The following is a 14,465-nucleotide window of genomic DNA, read 5'->3' on the forward strand; positions in this document are numbered from 1 at the left end:
TATTTTATTTTATTTTTTTTGAGACGGAGTCTTGCTGTGTCGCCCAGGCTGGAGTGCAGTGGCGCAATCTCAGCTTACTGCAGCCTCCACCTTCCAGGTTCAAGTGATTCTCCTGCCTCAGCCTCCTGAGTAGCTGAGATTACAGGCGTGTGCCACCATGCCCGTCTAATTTTTGTATTTTTAGTAGAGACGGGGTTTCACCGTGTTGGCCAGGCTGGTCTCAAACTCCTGACCTCAGGTGATCTGCCCGCCTCGGCCTCCCAAAGTGCTGGGATTACAGGCGTGAGCCACTGTGCCCGGCCTGAGGAGAACTTTTCTGTGCCTCTTTGTCTTGCCTTCTCTTTTGCAGTTCTTTCCTTGCCTTCCTTTCCAACTGTTTGCTTTGTTTCTTTCCATCTTCCTGTATCAGGCAGCAATTCCTATAAACATTCTTTGACGTTATTGGTAGCCCTTACACCTGAATGGGTGAAGCCTATCTCAGAGTAGATCATTCATTCCAGCTGAAAATGTTAGTCTGCTTGGTAAGTGCAATGTGATGGAAGAAACAACTTCTCAGGCCTGTGAAACATTGATTAAATATACTTTGTTTGTTTGTTTGTTGGAGACAGACACGCTCTGTCGCCCAGGCTAGAGTGCAGTGTCATGATCTCAGCTCACTGCAACCTCCGCCTCCTGGGTTCAAGCGATTCTCCTGCCTCAGCCTCCCAAGCAGCTGATATTACAGGCACGCACCACCACGCCCAGCTAATTTTTTGTATTTTTAGTAGAGACAGGGTTTCGCCGTGTTGGCCAGGCTGGTCTCGAAATCCTGGCCTCAAGTGATCTGCCCACCTATGTTTCCCAAAGTGCTGGGATTACAGGCGTGAGCCACTGCACCTGGCCTGTTAAATATACTTTTGTAGTTACTGCTCCTTCTGCCTGGTAGCCTGGTTTCTCTTCCCCGTGTTTATCTATTTGGTAAACTCCATTTCTTACTCAAAAGATTTTATTTAAAAGCTGAATGTAATGGCTTCTTTGCTCCTTTTCCAGATTCACCCAGGCAGTTAGTGACTCCCACTACAGGTTTTTCATACCTCTTTCATAACCCATATAAGACTGTTTTATTATTATTTGTTTACATATCTTTTACTAGACTGAACTTTTTCAAGGGTAGGAATTTGTATCATTTTATTTTCTCAGACTTGGTATATGGTCAACAAATGTTTGTTGACTGTCCATTCTTTCGATAGGACTTATTGCCTGTTTTCAAGGACCTTACCATCTAATAAGGGTAATCAATTACAGGTAACCATGGTACAAACTAGAATGCCATTAGTGCCGCAGAGAAGGAAAAAATTACTTCTTGCTATGGGAAGTAGTGACACCTAAGTTACTCCAGGGTTTGTTGATGAGGTAGCATTTGAAATATGCCTTGAAGGATGAGTGTGAAATGTGGCATTAATGGTATTATATTAGCTTTTTGTACTTCTTGATGTCTTTATTAGCAGTGATTTAAGTTCATAGGAGCTATATTATTTGAAATGTGTTCCAAAGCCTTACCTATAAATCATCTAGTTGTTCCTTTACCTGTACTTTACCTATAAATCATTACTTTATTTGCTATTACTTTACCTATAAATCATTCATCAGTTGATTTATACAAAGGAATACATCTTGTGGGGTTATCAGTATACAGTCTGTCTTTGTGGGTGTCAGTCATAAATTCAGGAATTAATATTTGAGATTGTATGTTTTCAACTGTCTGAATGTGATTAACCAAAAGAAAACATGAAATTTGATGCCTTGGCTGGGTTTGGTGGCTCATGCCTATAATTCCAGCACTCTGGGAGGCTGAGGCAGGAGGATCACTTGAACCCAGGAGTTTGGGATCAGCCTGGACAACATGGCAAAACCCCATATCTACAAAAAATACAAAAATTAGTCAGGCATGGTGGTGCATACCCGTAGTCCCAGCTACTCAGGAGGCTGAGGTGGGAGGATCACTTGAGCCTGGGAGATTGAGGCTGCAGTGAGCCATGATCGTACCACTGCTCTTGAGGCTGGGTGGACAGAGTGAGACTCTGTCTCAAAAAAAAAATGTCTTACTGTCCTGTTTCATTTATTTTCTTTATTCATTTTAGCCACAGACCCCTTTGCTTCTGTTTTTGGGAATGAATCATTTGGAGGTGGATTTGCTGACTTCAGCACATTGTCAAAGGTAATCTACAGTAATTAATGGGAAGGGAAAACATACTGTGTTTCCACCAAAAGAGCAATCCTCCTTTCAATTATATAGTCCTCTCACAAAGTTGCAACTTGATTTCAGTAAATCACAGCAAATGTTGATTTCAGATAGAAATGAAAGATAACATAAAGTAGACATACTTCTTTATATAACTAGACGGTATTGATGGTAGAGGTAATTATAATTTTCTATTGGCATGTTTGCTTAGCAACTTCGTATTTAGTCTTCTGTCTTTTTAAACATGTTTCTCCCAATTGAACCACATTTTCCCCCTGTTGACTGTCTGGGTCAATAGGTGTAAAATCTGGGTTTTTATTTCGTCCTCTCTGTATTGGTTACTTGATTTTATGTTCTGAGGTTGTTAGGGCCAGTATTAAGGTAATTAATACACAAAGTCCAGTACTAAATGTCCACTATTTACTTTCCACTGTGGCTGTGATATTGATTCGGGCTAAGAGAAAAGGAGGATTAGATTGTTGGTTCCTTGGTTCTCAAGTGAGGGTTATTTTGCCACCAGAGGAACATTTGGCAATGTCTAGAGACCTTTTTGGTTTTCACAATTGAGTAGGAGATGCTACTCATATCTAGTGGATAGAGATGAGGGATGCTATTTAATACAGTCCACTCTCTAGCCCCCCACAATATGCAATTATGTCCAGCCTGAAATGTCACTGTTGAGCATTGCCTAAATAAATGTAAAATTGTGAAGTCTGATTCATTATAGAAAAGTTAATATTTTGTTACATATTTGAAAGGCAGGGTCTTCAGACACACATTAAGATTTATCATTCCAGCCAGGCGCGGTGGCTCATGCCTGTTATCCCAGCACTTTGAGAGGCCAAGGCAGGTGGATTGTCTGAGCTCAGGAGTTCTAGACCAGCCTGGGCAACGTGGTGAAACCTCGTCTCGACCAAAAAACACAAAAAATTGGTCAGGCATGCCGGCACGCACCTGTAATCCCAGCTGCTCGGGAGGCTGAGGCGGGAGGATCACATGAGCCCAAGAGGCAGAGGTTGCAGTGAGCCTAGATCACGCCACTGTACTCCAACCTTAGAGTGAGACCTTGTCTCAAAAAAAAAAAATTATCCTTTTATGGGATCAGTTTGCTTCAAAAAATTGACTTTCAGGCTGGGTGCAGTAACTCAAGCCTGTAATCCCAGCATCTTGGGAGGCTGAGATGGGAGGATTGCTTGAGCCCAGGAGTTCGAGACCAGCCTGGGCAACATAACGAAACTCCATCTCTACAAAATAAAAATTAAAAAAATAACTAGGCGTGGTGGTACACACCTGTAGTCCTAGCTATTCGAGAGGCTGAGGCAGGAGGATCCCTAGAGCCCAGGGGTTCAAGGCTGCAGTGAGCTATGATTGTGCCACTGCTCTCCAGCTTGGGAGACTCCTGCCTTTTAAATTTAAAAAAAAAAAAAAATTGACTTTCAAGTTGTCCTTATAGTTTGTCAAGATGCCATTTTCCTTGCATTAGTATTAAATCTTATATTTAAGTTCATTAGGAAGTATGGAATCCATTTTTTTTCCTTTGATTACCATTTAGATCAGATATTCGTTTGCGGAAAGGCATACAGTCCCTTTAAAATGGGCCTCAGGTGGTTTTTGCATTGAATATTTCCTGAAGCTTGACAAACCTTTAATCTAGATTGAGCTGTTTTTGGTTTGATCTGTTAATCTTAATAAGTAATGATGTTAGAATCACTCCTCATATAGAATAACTTTTTTTTCAGAAATTTCTCCCTTTGGACCCTGAATGCAAAGGTCAAAATTTCAGTGTTCTCAGAATTAAAATAAATAAAACTGTATAATACTTAAATCATTATTCTGAATGCTACATGACTACCACAATTTGCTTGGTATAGCCATGTATAACCATTTCTTTTTAAACAAAGGTCAACAATGAAGAACCTTTTCGTTCAGCCACATCGAGCTCTGTCAGCAACGTAGTGATTACAAAAAATGTATTTGAGGAAACATCGGTCAAAAGTGAAGATGAACCCCCAGCACTGCCACCAAAGATCGGAACTCCAACAAGACCCTGCCCTCCACCACCTGGTATGAGAGTTGGTACTTTTCTTCAGTCAACTACATGGCTTTTCTCTTTCTGAAAAGTATTGTGCGGAACTTACTTATATAAATGGCTTTAAGTGAAACAAGTCAAACATATGTCAGAAGCCTGCTGCTGTCATTCATTCTGACCTAACTGCCGAATTACAGACATGCACCTAAGAAGTCAGCATGTATAAATTTCATGAGCTGTCTTTCTGCTAAGACCTTTTTTCTTTTCTTTTTTTTTTTTTAACTTAATCATTTCAGAGAGGCAATCAATGGAAAAGGGAAAGTGTCAAGAAAATCTTTTTGCCTTTTGGAAACTCATTGATTATCCATTTGAATAGCAGTTTCCTGTACTTTGGTGTTTTAATTATAATTTATTTAAGAGAAGATTGCTTCAAAGTCCTTTTCCTGTAAAGTATAAAGTCTTCCTTAAATCCTTTAATGTGAGAATATATGGCCTCTTTAGTATCCAGAATTCAGCAATACAGTGATTTGAAACAAAGTATTGGTTTTCTTGAAGGAAAATGGTATTTTAGCTAACTTAAAATATTCCTCTTTTTTTTTTTTTTTGAGATGGAATCTCTCTCTGTTGCCCAGGCTGGAGTACAGTGGCACGATCTCAGCTCACTGTAACCTCAGCCTCCCGGATTCAAGGGATTCTCCTGCCTCAGCCTCCCGAGTAGCTGGGATTACAGGCATGATCCACCATGCCTGGCTAATTTTTGTATTTTTAGCAGAGATGGGGTTTCACCATGTTGGCCACGCTGGTCTCTATCTCCTGACCTCAAGTGATCTGTCCACCTCGGCCTCCCAAAGTGCTGGGATTACAGGTGTGAGCCACTGCACCTGGCCAAGACTCTTTTCTAATAGTGATTTGTTTCTTATTTTTGTTTGTTTCTATGTATAATTAGTATGTGTGTGTATGTATATGTTTAGCACTATACAAAGGAAAGTTTGTTTTGTTTTTAGGTCATAATAAGTGGCTAAAAGGATAATTCCTTGAGTAGTTGTAGTGCTGTTGGGGTATTATGTGAGAAGACACATCTTAGTATATATTTTTTTAAATCATACCTCATTCCTTGGGAAATTTTCAGTCTCAGTAGTTACAGATTAATATTACCTTTTCATCATAACCTTTCCATGGTCTTGAGCAGATAGGTTTTTTTTCTTTGACTGAAAGAACTGCATGTACAATTGTAAATATCTGATAATCTGTTGAAAAATCAGGTAAATGAGTTAAGTGATTCCTTCTAAGGAAAGGTAGCTTATGTCATATATTTCTAGAAGTGAGGTTATCAGAATATATTTTAAAATAAATAATGGTTAATTTGCACATTTAAGTTTTTACAACTTACATGATGCCAATAGTGAGGTTGTTTTTTTAAATCTTAAGTAAAATAATATGCTAGTGCTTTTGCTCAATCTAAGAATCTTCATCCAAGTAATTGTGTATCATTGTAAAAAGATTAAGGAAAAGACTGGTTTGTTGGAAAGAGCACTAAACTGGGAGTCTAAAAATCTGGGTTCTGTTTCTGGATGTTCCCTGACTAACTATGATCTTAAGTGTATAATTTCATATATCTGACCCTTGGCTATTAAATGTTGGCAGTAATTCTAATTTTGCCTACTTTCACAGGATTATTGGAAGAATCCATTGAGATATGAGCATCTTTTCTAAGCAGCTACAGTGATGGAATCTGTTGTTATGATTGCTATTACCAGCTTATGCATTTTAGGAAAAAAATATATTTGGAGATATTTTGACCCCTATTTTTATTATCTTTTCTTCAAGAAGTACTAAGTTTAAGTAAGACTTAGAGAACTTGTTTGAAAATGGTAATGAATTAGTGAGTGACTAATAGGACAGAATACTATTGTTTGGTCAGAGATTATTTGATCAGCAACCGCAAAGATTTAGGCCCTGGGCTTCAAAACATTTTTTCTTCATTTTGAAATACAGTAAATAACAAAAAATTGGCAGCATTTTACTACGGTAATTTAAAAATTTTATGCTCTTAGGTATTGTATGTAGAACTAGAGAAAAATCAGAAGAATTTTCCCAGTTTTCAGAGGTCATTTGCTCTTACTGCCACTAGTGGATAACTGTTATCAGGCTGAGGGCTATAACAGCAGAGGCAGGCCATTTCTGTCTTTATTCTTTATTATTCTCCTTCTGTTGAATCCATTCGTCTCTGCTTTTGGGAACATGCTGCTTGGGTGTGGCTAGGGGATGGTGGGATTCAGTCTTTGGACAAAAATATGATTCCTGGCCCATCCTTACTTTGCTATTTGTTTCATTAGCTGCACATAGCTGGAATCTATTTGAGAGATCGTGTGTGAAGAATTTGAGGACAAATTGTTGGTGTAGCTATTTAAGACAATATTCAGAATGTGTTTTAGGTACTCAATCATCCTCTACCCACAGTACTTTAATGCTATCTGTGTACATGTTCTTGTGTGCTTGTATTTGCTGTATTTACTGGTTGAATTAATTGTAATGATTTTGATCCAGGGAAAAGATCCATCAACAAATTGGATTCTCCTGATCCCTTTAAACTGAATGATCCATTTCAGCCTTTCCCAGGCAACGATAGCCCCAAAGAAAAAGATCCTGAAATGTTTTGTGATCCATTCACTTCTGCTACTACCACTACCAATAAAGAGGCTGATCCAAGCAATTTTGCCAACTTCAGTGCTGTAAGTACTGTGAATGAGCTGTTTGGGGGAAAAATCTTTAAAGATTTTTCAGAGATTATTTTGGAGTCTGCCAAGTTTGCATCATTTTAACTAAATTTACCAAGATACTAAAAATGATCTTTCATTCTTCCCCCAAGCAAAACCTCTGTTTGATCCTGTTTTGACAGTTCTACGGTTGTTCCATCGCACAGATGATTTTAGTAGTCCCAGTTCTTGTCATATACACAAGTTGTTTTGTAAATCTTTCTCTTAGTCTTGGTAATGTAAGTAAAATCCTAACAGTTATTATTTTGTGGATGGTTATGGGTGATGGTGATTTAATGAACAATTACAGAGTCATTGCTCTCTGCCCACTAGATGAATAATGCCAGTAATAAGTTTGTGTATTTGCAGCTGTGTATGTGTGTTTGTGTATAAAGTTTTAATGATTTCTGGAGACCAGTCAGCAAATATTATATGAGAGGATAGGGCCAGAGATTCTTTGAATAGAAAGTAAAACTATTAAACTTACATAGTAGCTTTTTAAAAATGTAAATGCCAGTTTTATGAAATAAATAAATAAATGGTTGTCAGGATTTAAACAGTCTTTATTTGGAGGGCTCTAATTCACTAACTTCTCATGTTTACTCTGCGTTCTTTCAGAGACGTCTAAAATAGGAAGATCGTTAGAAACAGTGGAAGGGTGCCATGATAACAGCCTAAGCAGGGCCTATAAAATGACAGAAATGGGGCAACCAGCCATGGAGGTATCAGTCTAGAGAGACATAAAGCAATGTCATATATTCCATCATTATTCAGTAAAAAAAAGTTATTTTTTAATAAAATTCTTAGACTGGGTAACAAATTTTCAGTTTCACAGTTTTTTCAGGCAAAATAACCTTCGTTATCATTGCCTGTTCTATAAAACAGAAATTTTCTTCTATTTATCACCTTATGCCCTTGAGATGATTTTGGAAATAGATCTAGTGGCCAGGTAACTCTGCCTAATATTTCCCTCCTCAGTGTAGCATTGGGCCATTCAACCAATTGCTTTATTCCTGCAGCTGTTTCTAGTTAGAAGGGAGGTAGTCAAGAATCTGCATGCATGCCGGGCGTGGTGGCTCACGCCTGTAATCCCAGCATTTTAAGAGGCCAAAGTGCTTTAAGCACCTGTAGTCCCAGCTACTTGGGCGGCTGAGGTGGTGGAGGTTGCAGTGAGCCGTGATCATGCCACTGTACTCCAGCCTGGGTGACAGAGCCAGACCCTGTCTCCAAAAAAAAAAAAGAATCTGCATGCAACTAAGACAACTGAGCTCCCACATTTTGAATCTGTACTCTAAGTTCTGGTGGCTTCTCTTGACTATGAAGGAGCAAAATAGGAATCAATATTTTGAATATTGTAAAAATGAAGTGCCAGAATTATACTGATTTTTTTTTTTTTTTTTTTTTTTTTTTGAGATGAGTTTTGCTCTTATTGCCCAGGCTGGAGGCGCGATCTTGGCTCACCACAACCTTCACCTCCCAGGTTCAAGCAATTCTCCTGCCTCAGCCTCCCGAGTAGCTGGGATTGCAGGCATACACCACCACACCTGGCTAATTTTGTATTTTTAGTAGAGATGGGGTTTCTCCATGTTGGTCAGGCTGGTCTTGTACTCCTGATCTCAGGCGATCCACCGGCCCCAGCCTCTCAAAGTGTTGGGATTACAGGTGTGAGCCATCGCGCCCAGCCTTACTTAACTTTCCTTTTTTTTTTTTTTTTTTAAAGACAGAGTCTTGCTCTGTCGCCAGGCTGGAGTGCAGTGGCGTAATCTCAGCTCACTGCAACCTCCACCTCCCAGGTTCAAGCAATTCTCCTGCCTCAGCCTCCCAAGTAGCTGGGACTACAGGCACGCACCACCACACCTAGCCAATTTTTGTGTTTTTAGTAGAGACGGGGTTTCACCATGTTGGCCGGGATGGTCTCGATCCCTTGATCTTGCAATGTGCCTGCTTTGGCCTCCCAAAGTGATGGGATTACAGGGGTGAGCCACTGCATCCAGCCCGACTTAACTTTCATTAGATGGAATTTGATTTGTTTCAAGCAGAGAATCAAAAATTGGCCTTTTTAGAAGGTTATAATTCTCTTAGTGTAAAATAACCCTCTGGTAGTTTGTGGCATTTAATATCTTAAGTATGGTTTTAGCAAGTCAAACTCTTGTTGGGGCCAGACGGGGTGGCTCACACCTGTAATCCCAGCACTTTGGAAGGCCGAAGCGGGCGGATCACTTGAGGTCAGGAGTGTGAGACCAGCCTGGCCAACATGGTGAAACCCCGTCTCTACTAAAAATAAAAAAATTAGCCAGGCATGGTGGTGCATGCCTGTAATCCCAGCTAGGGAGGCTGAGGTGGGAGGATCACTTAAGCCCCAGAGGCAGAGGTTGCAGGAGCTGATATAGTGCCACTGTCCTCAAGCTGAGTTACAGAGCGAGACTGTGCCTCAAAAAAAAAAAAAACACAAAAAAAACACAAATCTGGTTGGAAGGAGTCTTGAACAACAGCTGAGGCATTTTGCTCCAAAATCTCAATATAGTATAATAAAAAACAGCTTATAATAAGAACATCTTCTTTTTTCATTGTGAAAGATGTGGTTAAGCATTACACGTTTCAAAGTTTTGCTTAATTCCCTAGGGGAAAAAACTACCATTTCAAAAGCCTGACAGTGTATTTTATTTCATCCTTTCATGAAGGATTTTCTATGTAACAAGACTTGAAACCAATTAGAATTTTTAATTTAGTATTTGCCAAGGTTGCTGTTTGGGGTAGATAAAAATATTTCCCCAACATAATAATTATGAGTGTTAAGATTTTATTTAGACTGGTCTAAAAGTTCCCAAAGCCTGGAGAAATCTTCATAATGCTTTTTGTTTTATTTTTATTTTTTTGGCTCACTCCGTCGATCTGGCTGGAGAGCGGTGGTATGATCACAGCTCACTGCAGCCTCAACTTCCCAGGCTCAGGTGATCCTCCCAGGTAGCTGGGCCTACAGATGTGCACCACCACACCTGGCTAATTTTTTTTGTAAAAACAGTTTTGCCATGTTGCCAAGATGAACTTCTTGAACTTCTGAGCTCAAGCAATTGGCCCACACCCACAGTACTAGGATTACGGATGTCAGCCACCATGCCTGGCTCAAAATGCTTTTTATAAAATATGATTAGGTTCTTGGGAGGCCGAGATGGGCGGATCACCTGAGGTCAGGAGTTCGAGATCAGCCTAACCAACATGAAGAAACCCTATCTCTACTAAAAATACAGGATTAGCCGGGCGTGGTGGTGCATGCTTGTAATCCCAGCTACTCAGGAGGCTGAGGCAAGAGAATCGCTTGAACCCGGGAGGCGGAGGTTGTGGTGAGCCAAGATTGTGCCATAGCACCCAGCCTGGGCAACAAGAGCGAAACTCTGTCTCAAAAAAAAAAAAAAAAAGATTAGGTTTACATCACATCTTGCTTAGTATACCCAATACTTTAATATGATGTATAGCAAAATCAGCTTTTTTTTTTTTTTTTCTTGCTTCTTAGCTTTTTTACACATTAAGGGTTAGGAAACTACCAGTGGGATTAAGTTAAAAATGATTTGTTGTGTGAGGGTCTCAGTAAAGTTGAAGTGGTAAATGTTTTACATTACATTAGGTCAAAAAGGCTAGCCCTGTCCTGTTTTTAAATCTTCTAATCTACTATAAGCATTTCTACTTTTTTTTAGTGAGATATATATCACATTAAAAAAAAAAAAATATATATATATATATTTTTTTTTTTTCAGATGGAATCTCACTTTGTCACCCAGGCTGGAGTGCAGGGGTGCATTTTCGGCTCACTGCAACCTCTGCCTCCTGGGTTCAAGTGATTCATGTGCCTCAGCCTCCCAAGTAGCTGGGATTACAGGCACCACCACCATGCCCAGCTAATTTTTGTATTTTTAGTTGAGAGTGAGTTTGCCATGTTGGCCAAGCTGGTCTTGAACTCCTGACCTCAGGTGATCCACCTGCCTCGGCCTCCAAAGTGCTGGGATTACAGGCATGAGCCACCACATCTAGCCTAGTGACATTTTTAACATTTAGTTTTATAGACTTTCTATCTATAGATTGAATTAATTTTTTAAATTAAACTATAGCTTAATAACTGATTAATATTAAACATGTTTTCAGGGGAAAAAAAAAAGAATTAACAAGTAACCAGACTATTTCCAGAGTCCTTCAGGTGTCCTTTTGTAAAAACTATTTTTCCTTCTTTTTACTTGCTTTACTCATTTATTTATTCGTTTGTTCATCGATCTTTTAAATGGCAGTATCCCTCTGAAGAAGATATGATCGAATGGGCCAAGAGGGAAAGTGAGAGAGAGGAAGAGCAGAGGCTTGCCCGACTAAATCAGCAAGAACAAGAAGACTTAGAACTGGCTATTGCACTCAGCAAATCTGAGATATCAGAAGCATGAAGAATTCTCTTGTTCTTTGGCAACAATATAGTACTCTTCTTCCTGAATACTGAAACTATTTACAATGTGTATCAAAACTACCTGTGAGCATGGGAATACAAAAGGTTTGAGATTCCTGTAAATGTGACAAAATTTTAGGATTTTTTTTTCTTCATAACAGATTCGTCTTTTTTTTTTTTTTCTTATAAAAGCCGTAACCCAGTCAGACAAATTCACCTTCACTTAGGCCCCTGTTCTGGTATACATTTACTGTGAGCTTTTGCCTGCCTGTGCTATTTTACTTGTAAAGCTAGAGCACCCAAGCTTCTGCCTTCTGGAATATAGAGAAATAGTTTCACCCTGCACTACCCTGTTCTGTAGTTATTCTGATGATAGCCAGTGAGGTTCTTAAAGTTTGCAGTATTCTCCCCTGATTGGAATGGTTGAGTGAGGGTAAGGGAAAGAATATCTTATTTCTTTTATGATTGGTGCAAATTGGCTAAAGTGCATTTTTAAATTTCCTCTACTTAATTTGTTTTTTAGAGATAAGGAAAAATATTTTGCACAGATTTACTCCACTATGGAAAAGGGATGCTTTAGGTTGAACCATTATAGTCTCAGATTCGATCTTTTCCTAACTAAAAATATTAAAGCCTCATGTGTGAAATAAATTTTTAAAAAGATTTATCTGGATTTAGAGAATTTTAGATCAACAGATACCTCTCAGTGTGTTTGCTAATTAATAAAAATCAGTTTCTTACAAATAAAGTTTGTAAGAAAATGTTCATTTTAAGTGATAGATAGTGGAGAAAATTTATCACCTAAAATATACCCATCAGTATAAGGCAAGCAAAAGTCTTAACATGGCAGCCATTCTGCCTTTGCCGTGGCCCTGTCCTGTTTAGTTCTTAGTGGGTTAATTTTTGTACTTTTGCAGAAGAAACTTCAGCAAGCTAGAACTGGAAGGTACTTTAATTTTTCATATATATTTGTTTTTTTTTTTAATGAAGGCTCATTTACTTGAAATGTAAAAACTTTCACTGAATACAAATAGAAAAAGTGATGTGTTTTATATCATATTGCTTTTTGTCCATCTTTGTGGTTTAGTTTATTTACTCACTTCATGTTTTTCACCTATAAAATTGTCAAGCTAGCAAAAAAACTCTTGTTTTTTTAATTGGGAGAGAAGAGACCTGCCAGATTATCAAACCTCTTCATGTTAAAAGACCATCTCCTGTAAAACTGACCTAGTGGACAAGCTGAATTTGAAATAGACTGTGAAGTAAGCTGTAACTTGTCATTTTAATTTTGTTTAACACGGTTACTGACTTAGATGATGTATTGAATACCAAGATAAAGAAAAATGCACCTAAAATCTAATTAGAATTCTCTGGGTCACCAAGTCAAGGTGGTATTGATCTGTGTTAATCTGAGTAACTTATTGCCTAGCCTATAAATAAATTCCAAAATATCCAATTCATTTCTTCTTGAAATGGTGCTTGTTTTGTTTTCTTTCCATTACACAATTAGACTCCTACAGTTTAAAACAAACTTTAAACCACTATCTTGCCCTGCTAACTTTTTTCTACCTTTGTAAATAGAAACATTTCTGCATAAAAGTCATACATATGAAGCAAGGGCTGAATCATAATCACAAGGCTTAATTTTGATAAACGAATCCAGTGACCTAAGGATTTTCTGCAAAATTTGACTGGGAGTTGTGATAGGTGGTATTTTTGTTTGTTTTCTTCCTCTTACTCCTTAGGATAAAGGTAAGTTGACTTGAACAACTTTCTTTTGCACTGGGAAAATAAGCAAATGTTTAAATGCTTCCAAAAAAATTTTAATTAAACTCAAATATTAAATATCTATAACTTATAAGCACCAACTTTCAATGTAATAAATGTATCCTAATCTTATGTATGTTTAACTGGATTACATAGATTTTTATCTTTTGTTAAAATGTGTATACCCCGTGGACCAACATAATATTAAAGTATGTATATATTATATAAATATATATGTATATGTGCTCGCTTGTGTAGGATGAATGTCTTAGAGTCGTTTGTGGTATTTTATGTTGTTGACTCTGGCTCCAGGGCCTGTGCTTGAAAAGGACAGATAAGTATTGCCCAGAGCTAAGTGGCACTACTTACAAAGTTTTAAATGTCTTCTACATACTGATTCATGTTTATTTGAGCTCTCTTTATAGAATTTTCTCTTAAAGTTTCAAACCTCTAAGTTGTAGCCTGTAATTATGAGAACAGTAAACTTTAAGTAATAATAAAGAATCCCATCCATATATCCAATTTGCAATTGAGTTTTGCATGGTTCTCTGATTATGTCCATGCTGTGTCCAAGGAGGAGTAGGTACATACAATCAGCACAGATTAATATATGTAAAGGGTTTGGGACAGCACCTGGTATAGAATAAATAATAAATGTAAACTATTATTTTTGGTTATCATGTCGTGCTTTTATGAAAGAAATGAAACGTATATGCGTAAAGACAGTGCCTAAAACATAAGAATTTGTAGGCAGGACACAGTGGCTCGCGCCTGTAATCCCAGCACTTTGGGAGGCCAAGGTGGGCAGATCACCTGAGGTCAGGAGTTCGAGAACAACCTGGTGAACATCGTGAAACCCCGTCTCTACTAAAAATACGAAAAAATTAGCAGGCATAGTGGCTCGCTCCTGTAGTCCCAGCTACTCGGGAGGCTGAAACAGGAGAATTGCTTGAACCCAGGAGGCAGAGGTTGCAGTGAGCCGAGATCACACTACTGGACTCCAGCCTGGGTGACAGAGTGAGACTCCGTCTCAAAAAGAAAAAAGAATTTGTCACTGGGCACAGTGGCTCATGCCTGTAATCCCAGCACTTTGGGAGGCTGAGGTGGGAGGATCCCTTGAACCCAGGAGTTTGAGACCAGCCTGGGGCAACATGGTGAGACCCCGTCTCTACAAAAAAAATACAAAAATTAGCCAGGTGCGGTGGTGCGTGTCTGTAGTCCCAGCTACTGGGGGCTGAGGTGGGAGGATCGGTTGAGCCCAGTGAGGCT

The 14,465-nt window shown here is 38.7% G+C and overlaps 1 protein-coding gene across 3 annotated transcripts in view; it reads left to right on the forward strand.

Moving 5' to 3' along the window:
* EPS15 (epidermal growth factor receptor pathway substrate 15) overlaps window positions 1-13,714 on the forward strand; it is a 164,972-nt gene extending 151,258 nt beyond the window's left edge. For all 3 annotated transcript variants that reach the window (XM_034965094.2, XM_034965105.2, XM_034965099.2), the window contains 4 exons: window positions 2,121-2,197; window positions 4,123-4,285; window positions 6,798-6,982; window positions 11,284-13,714. In XM_034965094.2, coding sequence (XP_034820985.1) covers window positions 2,121-2,197; window positions 4,123-4,285; window positions 6,798-6,982; window positions 11,284-11,430 — 572 coding nt within the window. In that variant the 3' untranslated portion in view covers window positions 11,431-13,714. The remainder of the gene's footprint in view (window positions 1-2,120; window positions 2,198-4,122; window positions 4,286-6,797; window positions 6,983-11,283) is intronic.
* Window positions 13,715-14,465: the final 751 nt, after the last annotated feature.

This window comes from Pan paniscus, chromosome 1 (genome assembly GCF_029289425.2).
Source record: "Pan paniscus chromosome 1, NHGRI_mPanPan1-v2.0_pri, whole genome shotgun sequence".
Classification (NCBI taxonomy): Eukaryota; Metazoa; Chordata; class Mammalia; order Primates; family Hominidae; genus Pan; species Pan paniscus.